General features: G+C 41.6%; 1 protein-coding gene across 18 annotated transcripts in view; it reads left to right on the top strand.

The window, feature by feature from the left end:
* Positions 1-13872, top strand: part of ppp1r12a (protein phosphatase 1, regulatory subunit 12A) — a 188591-nt gene extending 174719 nt beyond the window's left edge. For 12 of the 18 annotated variants that reach the window (XM_078567611.1, XM_078567609.1, XM_078567606.1 and 9 more), the window contains 4 exons: positions 402-449; positions 1284-1334; positions 7706-7878; positions 13389-13514. In XM_078567611.1, coding sequence (XP_078423737.1) covers positions 402-449; positions 1284-1334; positions 7706-7840 — 234 coding nt within the window. In that variant the 3' untranslated portion in view covers positions 7841-7878; positions 13389-13514. Of the gene's footprint in view, positions 1-401; positions 450-1283; positions 1335-7705; positions 7883-13388 lie in introns of all 18 variants that reach the window. The other 6 variants (XM_078567618.1, XM_078567610.1, XM_078567602.1 and 3 more) reach the window with 2 other exon arrangements.
* The last annotated feature ends 3824 nt before the right edge of the window (positions 13873-17696 follow it).

Raw genomic sequence — 17696 nt, 5'->3', positions numbered from 1 at the left:
CTGAGTGAGTACTAATGAGTAAAGATCATTGGTTGATTGCCTGCCTTTAGTGGACCTTCCTATTCCATTACATGAACTTGTTGTCCATATGCACTTTCTTCACATTTCCTGTAATTTAGTGATATAGAGTCTATTGGCTTCAATTTTGAATCTCCATATTGTGCTTCAAGAACAGCCAAGGTGTTTTGATCTGTTTGGGAAGGGGTAATGTAAAATAATTTTCTTGAAGCACTGTTGGAAAGGGAAATTGCAACTGACATCAGTAGTCTTAAAATGTTGATGATAACTGTGACTTAAAAATGACATTGAATACCCGCACTTAATCTCTGGGACGCTGAGTATAACCTGATATGAATGAGGGAAATTATGTTAAATACACATGACCTAACATTGTATTTCAGAGGCAAGAAAGGATAGCTGATCGGTCACTGCTAGAGATGGAGAAAAGGGTAAGCTTCAATTTACAGTGCAATCCAGAATAGTACTGGTAATGAAAATTTTGAATAAGTTCAGTGATCATGATACTTTCATCAGCTTGGAGGATTACTGTATTGGTTTAAATGACATTTTAATGTCCAGATGCGCCTTCCTGGATTTATAGTCCATTTGGAAAATAGATGTTTTCTCAAACACTGAACATATTTAAAATGTGGTATTTTAGTTGTGATTTATTGTTGCTTGAAGGGTAAATTCAGAAATGGATCTTGCATTGAATTATATTGTTATGGTAACTGTGTCAACATTGCAACTCTTAATAAAACTGCAGTAGCAACTGTTGAAAGTAATGTCTGAAAAAAGATGATATATAATGTGTCGCTGTTACAGAATGCATTTCTTCATGTACAATAGAAGCTGACCTATTTTAATCATAGCTTAAACTATAAGCACTACAGGTTATTGAAGTTCTGTTCCTCAAATATCATATACTCACTTTTTGCTGACTGTATGCATTCTCCAGTGCAATGTACCAGGTTGAAAGCTTGTCCTTCCAGAGTTGGCCAGCTCCAGATTAGCACTCAGGTTGGTTAAAAGCCATGACACAAGGTGCAATTGGTTCAGCAGATTCAGAACACACAGGATATCTTTCCATCACTGTCATCAGAATAGTATACAAACTTTCACTGAAGTGGAAAATTGGTTGTTTTAAAAAGGTGAGGCTGGGGGAGGGGGGAGAATTATTTTACTAAAACTGAGGGTGAAGACACAGAACAAAAAGTGATTTATCTAAGCCTTGATTTTCCTTTTCAATGCAAGTGGTGTGACAATTTGCCATTATTTAACAGGAAAGAAGAGCTTTGGAGAGGAAGATCGCAGAAATGGAAGAGGAGCTTAAGGTGAATTATTGTTCATCCAATTAATGTTCTTTATTTGAGATTGGTTTTTGTATTGCTTTAACGGAAACTTGAAAAATCCTCCAAGGGTATCTTTCAAATGGCACCATAAAGTTTCTGTTGTGAAAGTAAGATGAGATTTGTATGTTAACTTCTGATGTATAATGCAGTTAACAAGAAAATGTTTAAATGACTGCTGACCAAAGTGATGGTGATGGCAGAGTAAAATTGTTTTTAAACGAGCTTTGTACTGTTTACCATAACGTAATACGGCTATTGGAATTCCACAATGACTTTTTTCAAAAAGAAAAGATTTCGTCTTGGAACTGGCAGCCATCAGCAACAAGGTTTTCTTTTGATGTGCGTGATATATAAAGAGGCTGTATCATATTGCATTTGACAAAACCTAAAGGCCCTGGTTTTCCCCTTGGTTCAGTTAGATAGCTGGCACAATTGTTTCCATGCAATCAAATGAACAGATTTGTGTGGTTCAGTTAAATTTATTTTCTAATGGTTAAATTGGAGGAGAGCCTCTGCTGTTATCCAAGACAATAAATCAGTATATAAGGGAGGATTTATTATTTTGTTGCACATGGTGCACAGAGGAACTCAACCCTATTGCGTTGACTGTGCAATGTTTGTGGGCTGTCATGATCTGTTTGATTTGAAACATCAGCCTTGACCAAGACAGGAGCCGAGTTAAGATATTTTTCTTCATGCTAAGATGACGGTTTGGATTATATTTTATTATCCCTCAACGTCCTGCAAAACCTTCAGATAAAAGCAAAAAACTACGGATGCTGGAAACCCAAAACAAAAATAAAAATACCTGGAAAAACTCAGCAGGTCTGGCAGCATCTGCGGAGAGGAACACAGTTAACGTTTCGAGTCCGTATGACTCTTCAACAGAACTAAGTAAAAATAGAAAAGAGGTGAAATATAAGCTGGGTTCTGGTTATGGAACTGTCGGCGTGACATTAGCCGTCTCAATTTCTCTGCTCCTCTCACCCACTCTAACCTGTCTCTCTCTGAACTTGCTGCACTCCGTTCTCTCAGGTCCAACCCTGACATTGTCATCAAACCTGCTGACAAGGGTGGTGCTGTTGTTGTCTGGCGCACTGACCTCTACTTTGCAGAGGCTGAGCGTCAACTCGCAGACACTTCCTCCTACCACCCCCTGGACCATGACCCCACCACTGAACATCAAGCCATTACTTCCAGGACTGTTACTGACCTCATCTCCTCTGGAGATCTTCCTTCCACAACTTCCAACCTCATAGTCTCCCAACCTTGGAGGGCCCGCTTCTACCTCCTACCCAAAATCAACAAACAGGACTGTCCTGGCAGACCGATCGTGTTAGCCTGCTCCTGCCCCAAGGAACTCATTTCTTGCTATCTTGACTCCATTCTCTCTCCCCTTGTCCAGTCCCTTCCCACCTACATCCGTGGTTCCTCTGACACCCTACATCATATCAACAATTTCCAGTTCCCTGGCCCCAACCGCCTCCTCTTCACCATGGGCTTCCAATCCCTCTACACCTCCATCCCCCACCAGGATGGTCTGATGGCTCTCCGCTTCTTCCTCGAACAGAGGCCTGAACAATCCCCATCCACCACTACTCTCCTCCGTCTGGCTGAACTTGTTCTCACACTGAACAATTTCTCCTTAAAATTCTCTCACTTCCTCTAAATAAAAGGTGTGGCTATGGGTACCCGCATGGGCCCCAGCTATGCCTGTCTCTTTATGGGGTATGTGGAACATTCCTTGTTCCAGTCCTACTCCGGCCCCCTCCCACAACTCTTTCTCCAGTACATCGATGATTGCTTCGGTGCTACTTCATGCTCTTGTCTGGACCTGGAAAAATTTATTAATTTTGCTTCCAATTTCCACCCCTCCATCATTTTCACATGGTCCATCTCTGACACTTCCCTTCCCTTCCTTGACCTCCCTGTCTCAATTTCTGATGATAGACTGTCCACCAATATCCATTACAAGCCTACCGACTCCCACAGCTACCTCGACTACAGCTCCTCACACCCCGCTTCCTGTAAAGACTCCATCCCATTCTCTCAGTTCCTTCGCCTCCGCCGCATCTGTTCTGATGATGCCACTTTCAAAAACAGTTCCTCTGACATGTCTTCCTTCTTCCTTAACTGAGGTTTTCCACCCACAGTGGTCACAGTGCCCTCAACCGTGTCCGGCCCATCTCCCGCGCATCCGCCCTCACACCTTCCTCTCTCTCCCAGAAATAGGGTCCCCCTTGTCCTCACTTATCACCCCACCAGCATCCGCATTCAAAGGATCATCCTCCACCATTTCCGCCAACTCCAGCATGATGCCACCACCAAACACATCTTCCCTTCACCCCCCCGTCGGCATTTCGCAGGGATCGTTCCCTCCAGGACACCCTGGTCCACTCCTCCATCACCCCCTACACCTCAACCCCCTCCCACGGCACCTTCCCATGCAACCGCAGAAGATGTAACACCTGCCCCTTTACTTCCCCTCTTCTCACCGTCCAAGGGCCCAAACACTCCTTTCAAGTGAAGCAGTATTTCACTTGCACTTCCCTCAATTTAGTCTACTGCATTCGTTGCTCCCAATGCGGTTTCTTCTACATTGGAGAGACCAAACGCAGACTGGGTGACCGCTTTGCCTGAACACCTTCGGTCTGTCTGCAAGCATGACCCAGACCTCCCTGTCGCTTGCCATTTCAACACTCCACCATGCTCTTATGTCCACATGTCCGTCCTTGGCCTGCTGCATTGTTCCAGTGAAGCTCAACGCAAAGTGGAGGAACAGCACCTCATCTTCCGACTAGGCACTTTACAGTCTTCCGGACTGAATGTTGAGTTCAACAATTTTTGATCATGAACTCTCTCCTCCATCTCCACCCCCTTTCCGATCCCCCCCTTTTTTATTCCAATAATTTATATATATTTTTCTTTTCCCACCTATTTCCATTATTTTTAAATGTATTTCCATCCATTGTTTTATCTCTACCTTTTAGCCTATTTCGATTCCTTCACCCCACCCCACCCCCACTAGGGCTATCTGTACCTTGCTCGTCCTGCTTTCTACCCTTAATTAGCACATTCCTTAGATAATATCACCACCTTCAACACCTCTTTGTCCTTTTGTCTGTGACATCTTTTGGTTATCTCCACCTATCACTGGCCCTCTATCCAGCTCTACCCCACCCCCCCTCCCCCAAGCCAGCTTATAGTTCTGTTGAAGAGTCATACGGACTCGAAACGTTAACTGTGTTCCTCTCCGCAGATGCTGCCAGACCTGCTGAGTTTTTCCAGGTATTTTTATTTTTGTCCTGCAAAACCTTGGTGCTTTTTCAACATCTCTCCTTTGTTGCAGAACTACCATCCTATATTGGGTGATTCATGCGCACCTTATTAATGAGAAGTAATTTTCACTTTGTCACCCGGTATGAGGTTCTAGCTTCATCAAGCTGGAGAGAAGATGAGGGTTCGGTTTTGGAGATGATGGATGGTCTTTGATACAGAGGCCTAAAAAATGGCTTCATCAACAGTGTTATCAAGTGGTACTTGCTTAACAATAACCTGCTCACTGACGCCCAGTTTGGGTTCCGCCAGGACCACTCGGCTTCTGACCTCATCACGGCCTTGGTTCAAACATGGTTAAGAGAGCTGACCTCCAGAGATGAGGCGAGAGTGACTTCCCTTGACATCAAGACTGCATTTGACCGAGTGTGGCCTCAAGGAGCCCGAGCAAAACTGTAGTTAATGGGAATCCGCTGGTTGGAGTCATACCTAGCACAAAGGAAAATGATTGTGGCTGTTGGTCAGTCATCTCAGTTCCAGGATATCACTGCAGGTGTTCCTCAGGGCCGTGTCCTAGGCACAACTATCTTCAGCTGCTTCATCAATGACCTTCCGTCCAACGTAAGTCAGAAGTGGGGATGTTCACTGATGATTGCACGATGTTCAGCACCATTCACGACTTCTCAGATACTGAAGCAGTCCATGTCCAAATACAGTAAGACCTGGACAACATCTGGGCTTGGACTGACAAGTGGCAAGTAACATTCGCACCACAGAAGTGCCAGGCAATGACCATCTCCAACAAGAGAGAATCTAACCATCGCCCCTTGACATTCAATGGCATTACCATTGCTGAATCCCTCAGTATCTGCATCCTTGACCAGAAACTGAACTGGACTAGCCATATAAATACTGTGGCTACAAGAGCAGGCCAGAGGCTAGGAACCCTGTGGTGAGTAACCCACCTCCTGACTCCCCAAAGCTTGCCCACAATCTACAAGGCACAAGTTAGTGTGATGAAACGCTCCCCACTTGCCTCGATGAGTGCAGCTCCAGCAACACTCAAGAAGCTTGACACCATTATCCAGTCGCAACATGTTCGAATGTTCCCAGCTGTGTAATTTTCTAAAGGCAGCCTTTTAATCATTGCTGTATTGTCAATAATTCTTCACATTTATCAATGTTACATGAAGAATTTCAGTTGCTCTATCCAGGTGGAGGAACTTGCTTCAGGATTTCGTCACTTGAGTTCTTCAGTTTTATCTGACATTTCAGCTATAGAGATGATGATATGGTTATGGAAACCAAGAAACTAGCCACAAGAGTATTTGGATTACATTTTTACTCTGTCGCATGCATTTCATTCATTTTAATATCAGCTAACCAGTGGTTCAGTGTGTATCAAGCATTTCTGGAGCTTCAAATAGTCTCTGGTTTTTACATCAACAGCAGGTTGTGAACACCATTGCGTAAAGCTTAACTGAACCTTCCATATTAATACTATGACTACACGAATAAGGCAAAGGCTGAGTACTTGAATGTGTGGATTACCTCCTGACCCCACAAAACTTCTCCTCTATCTAAGAACACTCAAGTCTGGAATATGATTTGTTCCTCCTGAAGCTGCACACAATCCTAATTTGGACATATATTTTTTGTTCTTTCATCTTTTGAGTTAATATTCTGCAATTCCTGATGGAGCACCCTAAGCACAAGGAAGCAGTGGCATAAGGAGATGGTCAACACCATGTTAACAGATGGCCCATAAACGCATTGGATCATCTTAGGATCATAAGTTGTGTTTCCTGGTAGTCTGGCTCACTATGGTCATAAACAGCCAGAATGATCAGTGAAATTCTGATCTCTGCATTTGCCTGTTTTTGTTGAACAACGGCGGTCTTAATCTGCATGTATACCTTTGCCCTGATGGTGTAAATTATTTTAGCTGCTGTTGGGGATCACCATTGACATTTGTCTGCCTTCATTGCCTGACTTAAAATGCCATGGATACAAGTGTTGGGATGTGCAGAAACATTGTGTTTTGTCTCATGGGGCTGCGATGTAACTCTTTTCTAGACACCATGGTATCTGTGCTTGCATTAATGGAACTGTCAGCATAGCACAATTTCCCAGATGCTTCACTGGAGCATTATCAGACAAAATTCAACACTGAACCACAAAGGAATATTCACACATATGACCAAAAGCTTGGTCAGAGGTAGGTTTTAAGGAGCATATAGAAGGGAGAGAGGGGTAGGGTGGCAAAGAGATTTTGAGTGAGAATTCCATAGTTCAGGGTCTAAGCAGCTTAAGGCGTAGCTGCCAATGGTAGAATGAAAGAATTTGGAAATGCTTTCAAGGCCAGATTTGGAGGAGCCCAGAAATCTGAGTGTTGTAGGACTGAAGGGGATTACAGAGGTAGGGAAGGGTGAGTCCATGGACGGATTTGGAGACGAGGAGGATAATTTTAAAGTCGAGACTAAAGGATTTAATTCAGTCCTGTATGGCAGTGTGAAGCTATGGTGGAGATATGAAGCTACTGTGTATGTTTATATATGGTGGCTGTAACCTCTTCCTGGCTTATAATCTCTATCTTGTATTGTCCCCCTGCCAACTGCTGACAGAAGGCCCTTCTTGTGTAGTTTGATGCCTTCTCAATTATTTCCTAAAAAAAAATTGGTAGTGTGTATGCATGCACATTAATTTGTTTTGGCAAGCAGGTGACATAGTGTCATGTGGCATTAAAGAAATCAAAAACTCTGATCCATTGAGTAAGCTGAAAGTTAGTTCCAAGTCAGAATTGCATGGAGACCTTGTGCTGTATGATGTAATTTGTGATCATAAAATTGGTATTGAGTGACTATTTGAAAATGTGATATGAATTGTTCAAATTTGAGTTGCCTTACCATCATGCTGCTGAACTCCTTGTGAGGGAAACACCCCCAAGGTCTGTGTCCTTGTGCCAAGTGGAAAATTGGGCACTGATTTTCATTTTGTTAACTTTTTTCTTTCCTTATGCCTGCTATCATTCTGCTTTCCAATTCTGTTTCTTCTCCTTGTGTTTTGATCCCCTGCAGAACCTGCATCAAGTAAAAGAGTTTCAGACTCTGAGGCAGTTAAATGAGCGGCTGCTGGCTGAGAATAGGGCTCTGACCAGAGTGGTTACCAAGCTTTCTGAGTCCTGTAGGCAGCTCCAGGCTGTGGACTCGTAGCTCCTTCCCTTTTCTTCATTACTTCCCTTCACAGCCAGGCAGGTGCTAAACTTCAGTTAACTTTCTAGTCCCACTTTTTTGCAATCTTTTTGAGTGAGGACTGCTTCTGTTTGCTGCAGTGCTTCATCTAAATTTGTGGAATGCAAATGTTTTGCTGCTTTTGAGAGTTGGGCAATTCTGTGTGACTTTTATATATTTGTGCTGCTGCTAATGTGGCTTTCCCCATCTCCCCGTGTTCCTTTGAGCATTCTCTCAAGAGCTACACTATTTGAATTCGATGTGTGGTTAAACATAGCCTACAAGCTCACCAAGAACTTAATTTGCATTGACTAGTGGTTGGTTAAACATTGCCAATACAAATTGCATGCTTTTAACTCCACTGGGAATTGGGCTGCACACTAGAACTAAATTGCCATTTGACATCCTTTCACTTGTGTTTCTTTGTGGTTAACCCGAAAGTGTTAAGATTCTGTCAAAGCTTGTCGCTCCAGTGCAATTCCAGTTCGACGGGGATCTCTGAGGCTTGAGGTAAAATGGCTTCAAGCCAAAAGAAATCTCTTGCAGCACTTGAAAGAAGAGGTGCAAGTGAGGAAAAATTTCCATTCATAAAGCACCTTTGGTGACGTCGGGATGTCCCAAAGCGCTCAGCCGCTGAAGTGTTTCTGAAGTGTAGTTACTGTTGCAATGTTGGGAGCATAACAGCCAGATTACACACACAAGTAAGACCTCCAACCATACAATATTTTCCTTTTAGTGACGTTGGTTGAGGGGTAAATATTGCGCAGGAGACCTTGAATTGTTTGGAGCTGTGGGCTGACAAATGCCCAGGTCTGGATGGACTTAACCCATAGGTCTGGAAAGAAGCGGCTAATGCACTGGTTTTAATTTTCCAAAATTCCCTTGATTTGGGGAAGGTTTCATTAGTTTGGAAAATAGCAAATATAACTCCTTTATTCAAAAAGGGAGGGAGACAGAAAGCAGGAAACTATAGGCTGGTTAGCTTAACATCTATCATAGGGAAAATGTCAGAAGCTATTATTAAAGATGTTATAGCAAGGCACTTAGAAAAATTCAAGGCAATCAGACAGAGCCAACATGGTTTTGTAAAAGGGAAATCATGTTTAACCAATTTATTGGAGTTCTTTGAAGGAGTCACGTGCTGTGGATAAAGCGGAACTGGTGGATGTACTGTACTTAGATTTCCAGAAGGCATTTGGTAAGGTGCCACATCAAAGGTTATTGCAGAAAATAAAAGCTCATGGTTTAGGGGGTAACATATTAGCATGGATAGAAGATTGGCTGGGTAACAGGAGGATGTGATGAGTGGTGTGACACAGGGATTAGTGTTGGGGCCTCAACTTCTTACAATTTATATAAATGACTTTGATGAAGGGACCGAAAGAATGGTTGCTAAATTTGCTGATGAGACAAAGATAGGTAGGAAAGTAAATTGTGAAGAGGATGTAAGGAGGCTACAAAGTGACATAGGTTAAGTGAGTGGGCAAAGATCTGGCAAATGGAGTATAATGTGGGCAAATGTGAAATTGTTCATTTTGGCAGGAAGAAGAAAAAGGAATCTTATTATCTAAATGGTGGAGAGATTGCAGAGCTCAGATTGAGTGATCTGGGTGTCCTAGTGCATGAATCACAAAAGGTTGGTATGCAGGTAATTAGGAAAGCTAATAATAGAATGTTATCATTTATTGTGAGGGGAATTGAATACAAGAGTAGGGAGGTTATGTTTCAGTTGTACAAGGCTCTGGTGCGATCACATTTGGAGTACTGTGTGCAGCACTGGTCACCTTATTTAAGGAAAGATGTAAATGTGTTATAAGCAGTTCATAGATAGTTACTAGACTAATACCAGGAATGGGCAGGTTATGTTATGAAGGAAAGTTGGACAGGTTAGGCTTGTATCCACTGGAATTTAGAAGAGTAAGAGGTGAAATAATTGAAAGCTTTAAGATCCTGAGGGGTCTTGACAAGGTGGATATGAAGAGGATGTTTCATCTTGTGGGAGAACATAGAACTAGGAGTCACTGTTTAAACATAAGTGGTCGCTCATTAAAGACAGATGAGAAATTTTTTTTGAGGGTTGAGTGTCTTTGGGACTGTCTTCCTCCAAAAGGCGGTGGAAGCAGAACCTTTGAATATTTTTAAGGCAGAGCTAGATAGATTCTTGATTAACAAGTGGTGAAAGGTTATCGGGGGTAGGCAGGAACGTGGGGCTGAGGTTACATTCAGATCAGCCATGATCTTATTGAATGATGGAGCAGGCTCGAGGGGCCAAGTGGCCTACTGCTCCTAATTCGTATGTTCGTATGTAATTCCCAGTTCATCATCAGAATAGTTTCATGAGATCTTTCACTTGAGAGAGAACACTGGGCCTCAGTTTAACATCTCAGCTGAAAGATGGTACACCTGACAATGCAGTGCTCCCTGCACTGAAGTATCAGCTTTGGTTATGGGCTCAAATCTCCAGAGAGGGACTTGAACCCAAAGTCTTCTGACTAGACAAGATTGCTGAGTTAGCATAGCTGTCATCAAGAAAAGCCTAAGGTACGATGGGCCATTTCATAGTTAAAGCATTAACTGCAGGAAAAGCTGTAGTAGCAACATCTAGGTGCTGTTTATAACCAGGAAGCTCTGGAGTTGGATCGGTTCCTGGCTGCAAGTTGACACGATTTAATGTCTGATATAAGACTGTTACATTTGTGTAAATACAGCTTTGCGTGGTCAATATCAAGTCCTGGTAGGTTTGTATTTTTAGGAATAATTAGGGAGCACTGATTTGCAGTGAGGAACACTATTGTGGAGTGGTAGAGGGAAAATTGCTGAAATTATGTACATTCATAAATGGAATGAACGTTAGTATGTTTGTGGGATGGAGATGTGTGACAATTAACTCCATCTTATTACAATGTGAATTATGTAAGGGAGAAGCAGTTTTTGAAATTAGCACTTTTACACGCAGTTAAACATAATAGGCTGTGACAGTCAACCACTGTGGTTTGTCTCCTCCTCACAGGCACTCATGCTAATTCCATTTGCCTGCCCTATCCCCTAAACCTCTTCTTTTAAAAACTGCGTAGCTTGCAGTAAATGCTGCGATTTTAAAGTCGATAATGTTAAGTTGCTGTCAAGTTAAATACAAGAACGTAGCAATTTACTTGACAATAAAAACTTGCTGATTTACCCAGCTATCTGTGCAGTAGAAAGGGAACTCATACAATGATGTGTACACACAATCCAGCTACAGCCTAAATAAATCAATTGCTAGCTGTAGCCTAGTTTAGGATGATGCAGTTGGGTGATCACCTTTGAGATTGGGTATGTGGAAAAAGTTGATATAAAAACAGAAAATGCTGGAAAAACTCCGCAGGCCTGGCAGCATCTGTGGAGAGAAAAACAGAGTTAACGTTTTGAATCCGTATGACTTCAGAGCGAAAGAAATAGAAATATGATGGATTTTATACTGTTTAAGTGGGTGGAACAGGATGGAAGGTTAGGGATAGGTAACAGCTAATGAGAAATTAACAAAGATGCCATGGATGCAAGACAAAGGGAGTGTTAATGGTAGTGGTAAAGATTAAAGAAGGGGCTGACAGTGGCATAAAGGTGATAAAGCAGAATGTGTTAATAGCAGAACAAGGGTCAGCTCTGTGAAAGCACAACATAAAAACAAGTGACAGATGGCCCCCTGGGGGGAGGGGGGCACGGTTTGGGGAAAAAGGATTTAAAAAAATTAGTAAAATTAAAATCATCAATGAATTGGTTTGAAACAAAAAAGGCCCAAGAAGGAGGAGAGAGTTCATGGTCTGAAGTTGTTGAACTCAATATTAAGTCTGGAAGGTTGTAAAGTGCCTAATCGGTCTGCATTTAGTCTCCCCAATATGGAGGAGACCACATTGAGAGCAGCGAATACAGTAGACCAAATTGAAGGACGTGCAAGTGAAGCGCTGCTTCACCTGAAAGGAGTGTTTGGGCCCTTGGATGTTGAGGAGGTAAAGGGACAGGTGTTGCACCTTCTGCAATTGCATGGGAAGGGGATAATGGAGGAATGGACCAAGGTGTCACGGAGGGAACGTTCCCTATGGAACGCTGGTGGGGGTGGTGAGGGGAAGATGTGTTTGGTGGCAGCATCATGCTGGAGTTGGCGGAAATGACACAAGATTCTTTGAATGCGGAGGCTGGTGAGGTGAAAAGTGAGGATGAGGGGGTCCCTATCATAGTTCTGGGAGGGTGGAGAAGGGATGAGGGAGGGTGGGGAAGGGGTGAAGACAGAGGTGAGGAGATGGGTCAGACATGGTTGGAAAGCCCTGTCAATCACAGAGGAGGGAAACCTCGGTTAAGAAAGAAGGAAGACATGTCAGAAGCGGTGTTTTGGAAAGTTGGAATCATCGGAACAGATGCAATGGAGGCGAAGGAACTGGGAGAATGGAATGAAGTCCTTACAGGAAGCAGAGTAAGAGGAGCTGTAGTCGAGATAGCTGTTGGAGTCGGTGGGCTTGTAATGAATATTGGTAGACAATCTATCACCAGAAATGGAGACAGAGGTCAGAAAAAGCTGATGTTTCCTGTCTGTTTTGGGTACAGCACTAAAAGTTTAAAACTGGTTTAAACAGCATATGTTATTGTATTAAACCGGGGTCCTTTATTTTTCACTTAAGGAGTTAGTTCTTAAGCATGATTTCCACTTTTCAGAACAATCATGTAGGCCAGCTGTATTCTATTACCACATTTGAAAAGTGTAGGTGAAAGCTGATGCTGCCAATCCCAGAAGAGTCTCTAAACAGGGCTATGACCGTTGGTGGAGTAGATGTTCATCTCATCATTGGATATATGTTACAAAATTAGCATACTTAAAATTGGCTGCAACCCACTGACAGTTGAAGAAAATTGCCACTGTGCCATTGCAATTGAAAACTAACTAGTTCCCACAAGGCGAAATTTCACTTTGAGGCGCTAAAAAGGAAAATAAAGAACCTGCATTTATATCCGACATTTCACGAGCTCAAAACATCCCAAAGAACTTGACAGCCAGTGAGTTACTTTTGAAGTGTATTGGCATTTTGATGTAGGAAGCGCTGCAGCCAATTTATGCGGAGCAAGCTCCCACAAACTGCAATGTGATGACCAGATTCTCTTCTTTGTGCTGTTGTTTAAAAATGAATATTGGGTGGGACGTGGGGGGAGAACTCTCCTGCCCCTTGAAATAGCCCCAGAGGATTTTTTGCTTCCATCTGAAAGAGCAGAAAGGGCCTCAGTTTTATTTCTCACTCACCTGATAGTTGGAATATACTTTGTGTCTATTTGAGATGCTTGAACGTGACTTCAAGAAATAACAAAGACTGAAAACTCCAAGGCTGCAGTAACCTTCGTGAGCACAGATATGAAATTGTAATGCTCCACTCTCAAAATTTGTACATGTTCCCACAGTTCATGTTCTGTTTTGTACAGCTTTGTTTATAATCTTTGTTTTCAATGTTGTCTGCAGGCTGAAGGTTATATTAACAGTGGCTTAGCATGTTCTTTGTTTTCACTGCAGATGCTACCAGACTTGAAAGCAGACAACCAGAGACTGAAAGATGAAAATGGGGCTTTGATCAGAGTCATCAGCAAACTTTCCAAGTAAACAGGATTCGGACTGCTGTTGATGCCATTGCATGAAAACTGATTAACTCTTGAGCTACATCACACTCATTCAGCAAAGTGATCAAAAGGAGATGGAAGTGACTGACTAGGCTCCCACCTTGAAGAGAATCATCTTTTATGAACCTGTTTAATGTCTTTATATATGGATATATATATTATATATATAATATATATAGCCATTTAACAGATGCTAAAACTGCTGAAGAAGTGGAATGACTGAAAATCTTGTTTACAGTAATATGAGGAAAGTGTTTAAGGGCAGAAGCGCCTCTATATTAAACCAATAAGCCTTACTACTTGTACATAAAACTCTTGCGTCAACAAACTGCTTTCATTGTCAACAAAGACAGTTAAGAATACAACTAAATTTTACTGTGCCACAGAATTGTGTTCCTTTTTCACGTGCTTAAAAGTGTTTAATATGTGCTTAACCACCCATGTGCCAGTTCAAGTTGGGACAAGTATTCACAAAACTATCCCATTTTGGAAATGATGCGTCTAAGCCCGAAAGTGGAGGTAACTGCGAATCGTGATTTGTCCCTCCATGTTGATCAATACAGTTGGTGAAACGTTAGCTTTCACTGTTTGTGCAATATGCATTTCTTTATAAGATGCTTTATAACAAATCAGTTGAAGTAGATTTATTTTACAAAATGTTTTCTTGACTGACATCTGTCACAGTTTTTTAAGTCTGTAGCATAAGTTCTTATGGAATCTGTAACCTGCACTTTCATTTTAGCAGGTACTGTGTATGTATATTTTATATTTATATTATATAATATATATATATACACACACACACACACATACACACATACTGTTTTAAGTTTCAATGCACCGTGTAGGCGTAATGGTTACACAAAACAGATTGTTCAAAGATGTGGCTTTTTAATGATGAGGTTTTATGGTTTAAAAGGTGCATATAGACATGAAATGAGTTTTTGGAAAAGCATGGTGTCTTGAATGGTAAGCGGTACTTTTGAATCGGGATTCCAATATTCACAGATGTAAAAATGTGCATCAAAGATTAATGAGAGGTTTCTTACTGTGTTTTGCATTCTGTGAGTCACATTCGGGCCATTTAAGTTCCTGCCAGAGTATTATCACTAAAATGGAAGTTTGTTTTGGAAATCTAACTTAATGGCCTTCACATAACTACTTTAGTTTTGTATCCATTGTTTTGGGGCTGATGGGAAGAGTCGCTGAAATTTGGAAAAGCATCATCATGTTGGAGCCCAGAAATCTAAATGCACTTCCTATATTTTGGCCTTTTACAAAAAAAAATTCAGTGAACACTCTTACCATTAGACCAATATTGTGCGTCACCCCAGGTTATTTTGAATATATATTTAAACGTCAATACAACTTCATACGGCACATATTATATGTCAAATAAAACCACTGAAGAGTTCAAACATACTGAGTCATTGTACATTGTTAAGCTTGCAGTAGCTGTTGTATTATCCTTAAATATATTGTATTAAATGTGAATTTATACCCCGTCATATAAAAATACGGTTCTTGTGTTACATCGCTTATCGTAGTCTTCTAGTAATTGGGGCATAATGCCTCTTGTCTCTGGGGCGTGACATTTTCTGTTAATTGGTTTTATGCAGGTGTGGATTCATACTCTTACTACCAATCTCAGGAGATTGATTTTATAAAGGTACCAAGAAAACTAGATTTTCACATTCAAATGGTATTTGGACTAAGTGATTGTTGGATTGTAATTACCAGTGGTGTGTGACATCTTACTGTGGCTTGACATGAGCAGAAATAGTGACGACAGAGGGTTTGAATGCTGGTTCACCACAGTGCTCTGAGTGTGTGACTGACTGACTGGCTAGCAGATTGTGGAATGTATTGAGTGCATGTGCAAAGTTACCGTAGATGTTTCTAATATTTTAGTGTTTTATATTTAGCTTATTTATTCTTTATATTGGATTTCATGATGTAGCTGGTGTGCTGTTTCAGTTTTATTGGTAGTATTGAGCAGACAGTGCATCTGCATGAAACTGATTGCAAAAACTTCCAACTATTTTCTGAAAATTGTATTTTGACATATACAAATAAAAATTAAAATGTTGACTTAGTGCCATATTTATTGACCCATGAGCTGAATTATAAAATACACTGTTTAACCTTGACTTTGAAATTACTGCAACAGCCTCAAGTATTCATCAATGCTCCTCAGCTGAGAAAGAACCTGTTTTGGTTGTACTCAACAGAGCAAGGTGTGTAAGGTAAGGTGTGTATTTGGGAAAATCAGGCCATAGCATTTATAGAAGACTTCAATTTTGGAATCTGTATGGTCTCTGACTGTGTCCGATCCCAGGGGTGTCCAAACAGCAACACATGGATCTTGTGGCCTTTGAAAAAATCACAAGAACCGAAGAAATAGGAGCAGGCGCAGACCATACAAACCCAGGGACCCCAGGAGCCAGTCACAGCAGGTAGGTGATTGGCTGGTGAGTATATCCTATATTTTCTATTTAATTACTTAGAAATAAACATTTATAATAGTAACATTTATTGAATTAAGAATATAAGCACAAGCAGGACTGGAGACATGATTTAAAATTTAATCATTGAAATAATTAAGCAATCTGAAGATGGCAGGGCAGGCGACGCTTGGTGACTGCAGAACAGGGGGGCTCATGGACACTTGTGTGCTCCCTGATCATAAAGGATGACATACGGATATAGTGAGAAATGACCTGGCCTCAGAAGATCACAAAGCAGAATCTGTTTGGATGGAAATTAGGAATAGCAAGAGTCAGAAAACACTGATGGGAGTAGTTTACAGGGACAGGTGGGAGCTCAGGAAAAATTAACAAAGATGTCATGAACAAAGCGAGCATTAATGGTCGTGTTAAAGACTCAAGAAGGTTCTGAGAGTGACATAAAGGTAAGATAGCAGAATGTGTTAACAGCAGAACAATGGCTAGCGCTCTGTGAAAGAACCCCCCTGTGCGGGGGGGAAGGAGGGTGGGGAAAAGGATAAAAAGGGATAAAAAATGTAAATAAATACATAATTTAAAAATTGGATTAAAAAAAGGGGTCAAGATGAAGTTCATGGTCTGGGGTTGTTGAACTCAATGTTAAGGCTGTAATTCCTAACTGGAAGATGAGGTGCTGTTCCTCCAGTTTGTATTGGGCTTGACTGGAGTATTGCAGCAGGCCAAGGACAGATGTGTGGGCATGAGAACAAGATAGTGTGTTGAAATGGCAAGCGACAGGAAGGCCTGGATCATGCTTGTGCACTGTGAAGGTGTTCCGCAAAGCAGTTACCCAGTCTGCATTTAGCCTCCCCAATGAAGAAAGCGCATTGGGAGCAGCGAATACAGTACTCCAGATGTAGTCTCATCAAGGCCCTGTACAGCTGCAGTAAAACTTTCCCCCTTTATAACCCATTCCTCTTGCAATAAATGACAACATTCCATTTGCCTTCCTAATCACTTGCTGCACCTGCACACTGACTTTGAGATTCATGAACCCGGATATCCAGAGCCCTTTGTACCACTGAGTTCTGCGATCTCTCTCCATTTATATAGTACACTCCTTTTCTATTCTTCCGGCCAAAATGGACATGTTCACGTTTTTGCGCATTATACTCCATCTGCCAAATTTTTGCCCACCCACTTAACCTGCTTATATTCCTTTACGACTCTCTACCCCCTCTTGACAACTTAATTTCTTACCCCTCTTGGTGTCACCGGCAAATTTGGCTACCATACATTCGATCCCTTTATCCAAGTCATTCGTATAGTCGAGGCCCCAGCACTGATCCCTGTGGCACTTAAATTACAGCTTGCCAATCCAAAAAAGACCCACTTATTCCTCCTATTCTCTGCTTCCTGTTAGCTAACCAATCCTTTATCCATGGTAATATATTACCCTGTAAACCATGTGCTCTTGTATAGTAGCCTTTGATGTGGCACCTATTAAATGCCTTTTGGAAATCCAAGTACACCACATCTACCGGTTCCTCATTATTCACCTTAAATGTTCGTCAAACTCTTTACGGATTAGTTAAACACGATTTTGCTTTCACAAAGCCATGTTGGCTCTGCCTGATCCCATTATGATTTTCTAAGTGTCCTAACATAACCTCCTTAATAATAGATTTTAACGTGACAGATGACAGATACCTATGGCAGATGTTAAGCTAACTGGCTTATAGTTTCCTGCTTTCTGCATC

The sequence above is a fragment of the Cetorhinus maximus genome, chromosome 22 (genome assembly GCF_964194155.1).
Source record: "Cetorhinus maximus chromosome 22, sCetMax3.hap1.1, whole genome shotgun sequence".
Lineage (NCBI taxonomy): Eukaryota > Metazoa > Chordata > Chondrichthyes > Lamniformes > Cetorhinidae > Cetorhinus > Cetorhinus maximus.
The sequence above is the reverse complement of the archived record's forward strand: the minus strand, read 5'-3'. Positions and strand labels throughout refer to the sequence as shown.